This window comes from Equus asinus, chromosome 25 (genome assembly GCF_041296235.1).
Source record: "Equus asinus isolate D_3611 breed Donkey chromosome 25, EquAss-T2T_v2, whole genome shotgun sequence".
Lineage (NCBI taxonomy): Eukaryota > Metazoa > Chordata > Mammalia > Perissodactyla > Equidae > Equus > Equus asinus.
The window spans coordinates 54,475,766-54,483,036 of record NC_091814.1 but is presented as its reverse complement, the minus strand read 5'-3'; the positions used below and the strand labels follow the sequence as shown (position 1 = coordinate 54,483,036).

At 50.1% G+C, this 7,271-nt stretch overlaps 1 protein-coding gene across 3 annotated transcripts in view; it reads right to left on the bottom strand.

Moving 5' to 3' along the window:
* Positions 1-3,581: 3,581 nt before the first annotated feature.
* C25H1orf116 (chromosome 25 C1orf116 homolog) overlaps positions 3,582-7,271 on the bottom strand; it is a 32,672-nt gene continuing 28,982 nt past the window's right edge. For 2 of the 3 annotated variants that reach the window (XM_014828741.3, XM_070497727.1), the window contains one exon: positions 3,583-6,442. In XM_014828741.3, the coding sequence (XP_014684227.1) occupies positions 4,887-6,442 (1,556 nt within the window). In that variant the 3' untranslated portion in view covers positions 3,583-4,886. Of the gene's footprint in view, positions 6,443-7,271 lie in introns of all 3 variants that reach the window. The other variant, XM_014828748.3, reaches the window with a different exon arrangement.

Sequence of the window (7,271 nt, the reverse complement as noted above, 5' to 3'; positions counted from 1 at the left end):
CTGGAGGAGGGCTTCTGACTGTTTCAGGTCGAGCAATTTAGGTGTAGGCTAAGATCCATTCAGTCCTCAACGGGGACCCTTTCGACATCTGAATTACGTATGTATATGATAGTAATATTAACAGAATGCATTTATTGAGCAATATGCTAAGTGTTTTTTACACGTTTTACCTCCTTTGATTCTGTCCTCATAACAACTGCAACAGGTAAGGATTATTATTGCCTCTAGAGGGTTCATTCCTGTTATAATTAAGTTCAGTTTTTTATTCCATTCTTAAACTAAATAATAACTGTAGGATAGCATATAGTCCCCTGAACCACACAACAAAGGAAGTTAAAGGATGCAAAGAGAAAGAAATAGAAAAGGAAACCCGGGTGCTGAGAGCCTGGCAGCCTGAGCCTGTGCTGTTGGCCACTATGTGTTCTCAATTTCCTCCCCCCACCGCCCCCTGATCCGTCCACCCACTTGCCCATCCATCTTTCTCACCATATCTCTATCCACCTATAGACATAATTCCTCTTTAGGTGGGAGGTTGGAGTACACAGCCTAAAAGTTTCCTTCCAGCTCTTGGGTTCTGTGAGGTGTATTTTACCTTAGACTATATTGTGATTATTTTTGGCAGGGTGTTGATCTTCCTAATGAAGATCAGGGCCGGCACGGATCTAGGAGGCAGTCCAGTCAAGTCCGCCATTCTATGAGTGAGATGAAGTGACTCACTAAACCTCGCCTCGTCCCGAGCTTTGCCACGATAGCATCCTGCTTCAGATTATTTTGAACTTTGGATACACAGCAAGTGGTGATAAAGGATAACGATCCAGGTAGGCAATGAGTAAGAGGGAAGGAGGGCCTAGAATTGGAATGTCACCTATGTTTAGCTCACTTGTATGCTAAGTCAGTGACAATCATGATGGTGATGGCCGTGGTGATGGCAATGACTCCTGCAATTCACAGGGCCCCTATGTCAGAAGGGATTGGGAGAGGTCGTCCACTATCCCCTCCTGCCTCCTGCTAACTAATGCCTGATTGATTCCTGAAAGATGCCCACCCTACTTTTTAAAAATGCCCCAGATATCTCTCCCTGATTTTAGCCAGAGTTCCCTCCTATTATATGTTTATTCTTTTCTTCCATCTTAAAATAAGTAACTATACAATAGCATTTAGTTCCCTGAACCACACAGCAAAAGGAAGTTAAAGGAAGCAAAAAGAAGCAAACTATATGGTCATGGGTAGCAAAAGACTGGTAAAGGGGAAGCTGGGTTTTGGAACAGGGAAGCTGGTTCAGCCTTCACTGAGAGACAAACACCATATTCACACTGATCCCTTTCTTTTCAAATTCCAGGAATCACGGCGTGGGTGAAGTTGAGTCACCTAGAAAATGTGCCAAAGCCTAGCTGTTGCTTTGGACTATTATTCGCAGCAAGACCTCTCCCCTTTCGTCTCAGAGCTGAATTGGGTGAACTCGTGGCTTCCAACCCTTTCTACATTTGCTCCCTTTGAGAAGGAAGGAATAAGACCCAGAAGACAATACTATCCTTTATTATCTACACTATTTCAAGCACTGAGCTTTACATATTTTATATCACTTGTTCATCCCACCAATCTTGAAAGGATGGTGCTACCCCCTTTTCCAGAGGAGATCTCTGAGGTTCAGAAAGTTAGAGTTCCAGGTTCCCTGATTATTAAGTGAGGGAGGTTGAATTGAGCTCAGATCTGTTATGCTCCACAGTCCCTCACGTGAGGAAGAGAGCTTGGGAGCATTTTAGCTGCATTCCTCCTTAGATTCTGACTGAGATGGACATGATTTCTCCTGCTCATCCCCCTGGTCCCCACCTCCTCTAATCTATGAGCCTATAGCTTCATATTCTGACAGCACGATCCTTTTCTTCCTACATGTATGATCATGGATCAAGGGGTGGAGTGGTTCATCTCACACGCTTACATATATTGTAGGCTCTTAAATCTTCACTTCCAGCTCTAACTCGTAACATCACCTAGGGCCTTCTCTTCAGTCTTTCACCTGTCCTGCCTTCCAGGGAATAGACATCAGCTTTTGCACACCTGCCGACCCCCAGCTTACAAAGTGGTCTCCGCCAGACCACACTTCCCACTGTGGAAGGAGGCACCTGAGAGGTGCCTGGGCCCATCCCCTGGCCTCTGTGTAGGCCAGCACGTGGGCCTGCCCCACTGAGTTGGAGAACTCTCAGGATAGCACATGAGTGGTGATCCAGAGAAGCAGCTGCCAACACATCTGAGGGCTCAGAACTACTGTGCTAGGCTGAGCAGACGCTACCTCCTATATCTGGCACCTGGTTTGCTCCCAGTGGCAGCAAGATTGCAGCAGAGATACAGGCCAAGTGAAGTAGAATTGCTACTTTACGTTTTAAAATCGAATGAATGGCCTTTACAAACTTCCATCCAAAATCCTTCAAAAAGAGGTGAGGACAACCCTGACCCCACTCTCACCTTCCACCTGATCAGTCTAAGCTGAAGGAAGAGCAATCCTTTATGGATATGGGAGGACAGATAAAGTTCAGGATGGGGACATTCTCACTGGGTCCACTTGCCCCTCTTCAAGATGGAGACAACTGGATTTGGATTTATTATCCTATTCTTGAATCCCAAACACCATTCTTACAGCAAAAATGCTCTTTGAAGGGTGAGGACATGGGGAAGCATGGTATCCTTAAGTAACAAGGGAAGAGAACCTCTCAAATTGGGAGAATTGGGGAAATGGGCATGCCACTAGGAACGAGGACGCAGAGCAGAAGGGCAGGCTGGATGTAACTTTCATCTCGGAGAAAAGTGAACTTTACGCCGTGTTGGCCAGCCTTGTGTTGATGCCAGGGCTCCAGATACCTACCAAGTCTTACCTTACAGCTAGCCCCAAGCTTCCTTCTTTATCAGGGCAATTAACAAAAAATAAAGTGATTGCTCCTCATGGTGTGTCCTGAAATATACACATGAAACAGTTCAACCAAATACAGCCTGTTGAATTGGTCCTTCAGGAGGGGGGCCTTCCCTCTTTTGGGGAGTCTGTGATAAGATGTGGCTTGGCCCTTTGTAGGAGTCCCTGTCAGCTGTGACAGACCAGGTCTTCGCCTAGGACCAGGAATAAGGTGCCAGGCTTTCAGGGTGTGTGTGAGAGTGTACATAGAAACTGTCATACCCTCATCCCACGTACCATATCAGGGTGGAGCCATTTGTTGTCCTCACCTTAACCATCTCAACATTTTCTGAAAGACTGAGCTTTGACGGTGCTGGGTCCCCAAGGTCACAGCCCAGAAATGCTCAGCAGACCCAAAGGGCACCTTGCCAGCAATGGTTCCCTTTATCTGTCCCTCATATCTGGGGATCCTGGACTCCAACCAGGTCACAGGCATGAATAACATTTATTTCCTAAGGGGAAGCAGGGGTCTGTCTAGCCATGTCTGATCTCCAAGCTTGTATTCACAAGCTCACACCACCTACCTATGTTACCCTCTGTGGACATTTTCTCAAGTTGTTCTCAAGGAATTTGGGGTTAATAATGAGTTACTATATTGCTACTTTCCAAAGATAAAATTAAAAAACACAACACCAAATATGATCCTGAACAATATTTAATCTCTGGCGTTTCAGAAGACAGTCGAGCATCTTGAAGGGCCTTAAGGTTGAGCCTTTGATAGTGACTATTGGTCCTTGGGGTGCTGTGTGGACATGCAAAAACACTGCTTGAGGAGAGGCAGCGTGCAGCGTGGAATGGGAGGCAGGAGCCCCAGCTCTGTTAGCACACGGCAGAGTGACCACGGATGAGTCACTCCCCTTCCCCAGCTGGATAGAGTTGGACAGAGCGTCTCTAAGGTCCCTCCCAGCTCTGATATTCTATGAATAACTAGCAGAGAATGCATTGTGTTGATTTCTCATAGGAACTGAAGAAATTAAAAAACTACTTGGAGCAGCATGAACACAGACTGGAACAGTCCTTTGGTATTTATAAAGCCTCGGCCTTGGGCTCCTACATCAGTGTTGGCCCATCCCTGGGGTCAGTCATGTGCAGACTGAGATAGGGAGCCAGAAGAACAGGAGTATCAGAGTCAGGGACCACCGCACAGCATATGACTGAGTTTATCAAGCCCAGGGACAAGGACCCTCCCTAGTGGAGGTGTGCCTGTGTGGTCACTTATCTTGCCTTCTCAGACCAACAAGAGCTCTTCTGCTCTCAGTCAACTAAGAGTTTTAGTTACAGGAATGTGTCCTATCCTTGGGACTGGGGACAGTGAGAAGGCAGTGGGGGAAGAGATAACAAACCAACTCCTCTTGGCCCCAGACCCTGTCCAGAAGGCCAGAACTGAGAGACGGATCCAGCAACATATAAGCCAGTCCCCATCCATTGCAGCGTTCTGGGAGACCCACATTTTGTGGGATCCAGTACTTGCCTAATGACCCTGGCACAGACATCATCTCATGTGACTTTTTTTCTCAGGCTTAGTGACTGCTCTCCACTCAGTTCTGGCTAGGCTGAACTCTACCCAGTGTAAGAAAATCTCCAACAAAGCAGAACTCAGAGCAATGACTCCTTGTGTCATATAAATAGCTTCAGTGATATACACAGCCTATAATACACACCTCCACGTACACACACACACACACACACCCTCTTGTAGAAATCATCTTCAGGATGACTCGTGCAGGCACTCGTTGGCACAACCACTCTGAATAAAAATGTTTGCTTGGACTCAATCTCTCCCTCTGCTTCACCTCAAGAGAGAAGAGAGCATCGGAGAGAAGCTGACCCCTGCCCAAGCCCTCAGTCGTGAGGAGGGAAAGGCTCCTGAGTGGAGCCCTGAGTCTCCTCTTATATGGCGGGGGGCAGGGAGGAGGTGGTGCTGGCGGCACTGGGGCAGTGCCTACTCCTTCAGCAGTCCCAGCTTCTTCAGAGCCTCCCTCCGATGTTCATCAGGGACGCCTTTGGGGGAGATCTTAACACTGACACAGGGGGGTCGAGGCAGCTTGTCACGGCTCTGCCCTTGGTAGGACAGGCGCTTGGAGCTCTGCTCCTGCTCCAGGTCAGCCAACTTTCCCACCTGGATAGCTGCAAAGTCCTTCCCCGTGCCCAAGGAGGCAGGGCGGGGCCGGGAATTACGTAAGACACTGGGCGAGATCTTGTTCAGGAAGGAGCCTCTTCCCAGGGAGGTGCTGGTTTGGGGGCTGGGACCTTCCTCAGCGGAGAGGTAGCTGCTCAGCCCCACGCCTGAGCGCTCCAGAGTGTTGGACTTAAAGTTCATCTGTCTCAGGCCAGGGATGTTGCTCTCCTGGAGAGTCAGCCCTGAATCTGGCTTTGGCTGAGTCAGGGGACTATTTACCCTGGGGGCCTTAGGGATAGGAATTGGCATGGATTTGGCAGCTGGAACCTGCCCTGGAGTGGGTTCCTGGGCAGGAATCAAAACCTTGCCTGGAGAAGATCCCTGAGCTGGAGCCGGAGCTGGAGCCAGAGCCTTCACGGGAGAAAGTCCCCGAGTTGGAGCAGAAGCTGGAGCCTGTCCTGCGGCTGGCACAGCTGCGGAGATGGGAGCTGGGGCTGGGGCTGGGGCAGGGGGCAGCACGCCAGGCTGCTTGGCTTTGAGGGATCTGGTGGGCTTACTTAAGTGGGGGATGGGCTCATCTTGGTCCTGGGGTAGCCCGAGCTTCTCCAGCGCCTCTCTGCGGGCTTTCCTCTGCTCCTGCAGTGAAGAGGCGACCAGGCTGGACTCTCCAGGGGCAGCCTCAGAGTGGCGGGACAGCCAATGCTGGGGATCACTGTGGAAACTGCTTCGGCTGCTCTTCAGAACAATATTAGGGGGAAGCTTCCGGGGCTTAGGGGCTGTGAGTGGAGCCAGTTGGGCATTTGGATCCCCTCCTGATGGGATGGGAGCATCTTCAACTCTCATATTTTGAGACAACATGGCAGGAAGAGGCCGGGGTTGTCCTGGTTGTGCCATTGAGTCTTTCTCATTGGCTTTTTGGGACATGGCCTCTGAAGATGTCTCCTTTCTCTTCTGGGGGCCGAGTGACCTGTGGAGCTGGGGTGTGTGGCTATTCTCCCCTGGCCCTTTGGGTAGGCTGCCTTTCCCACACTGCTTGGGCTGGGTGTCCCGGAAAGCCTCTGGTGGCGGGATGAGCGCTGGGTCCAGATCTATGGCAGCCTCCCGGGGGCCGGTCAGAGCCTGGCCGGGCCCACTGCTTTGACTGACCTGCTCTTTCTCAGGCTCTGGGGCAAGTCCCTCAGACTCCCCCAGGATGTGGCTGTTAGTCTGGATGGTGCTTCTCCCGAGGTTCTGGTTCCTGCCAATGTGGATATTTCTGGGGAGGCTGTAGGAGCCAGACCTGAGGCCCAGGCCTTGGAGCTCAGGTGGATAGGGAGAGCTGGACTGAGTCACTCTCCTTGGCTGTGGTCCTTGCTGAATGGTCGTCTCCTCTGAACGTCCTGTGAGGGTCCAGGAGGACAGGCAAAGAAGAGGGGACAAAAGTGAGAACCTTGCTGCTGAGGGAAAAGCAAATACTTCTGGAATTCTGATCTCCACTTAGCAAAGGATGGTTTTGGTTTTGTCGTTTCTTTGCTCTTAAAGGGGCAGTGCTCTTGTCTGGATATCATTTAGACTAACACATCAATACTAGCAGATTCCCTTCAACCAAGGATTAATTTTTCACAATGGTTGGGGAAAGGGCAGCCCTGGATCATTCCATGTCCTTGTCTCAGGCTCCTCCTAATGCTCCACAGATGCACCAGGGTTGGGGAGAGACTCAGGCCAGTCCCCCTCGCTATCTTGGAGCTCCCAGGTCACTGAGCCCAACAGAAGCATCGAACGTGAACAGCATGAACGGGCAATTTGCTTTTGATTTGACCAGGATCTGCCTTCTTCCACCTTCACTTTTATAAGTACCTGAATGATTCTGTAAGGCTACAGCTGTCCCCGCACCAGAGAGTCACGTGGGCTCTTTCCTTGCAGCCGGCTAGGCAGACGCATCAGGCCCACTAGGCCAGGAATTAGTCTTGGGCAGCGGGGAAGCCCCATGTCCCCATTCACTGCTCTATCTCCGGGAAGGTCTAACATTATCAATAAATATTTTCTAAATGAATGAATAAATCATTGCAGTCCTGATAGCAGTGGGACTGTCCTCAGGAGTAAAGTGCCTGCTCACCCTGGGGTACAAGGCCCCACACTCATGGCCACATTTATGTGCCATCCTGTTCCTCTTCTACTGAGCCTCAACACCACTGGCTCTCCACACTGTCTCACAAGGGCCTCGAGGAG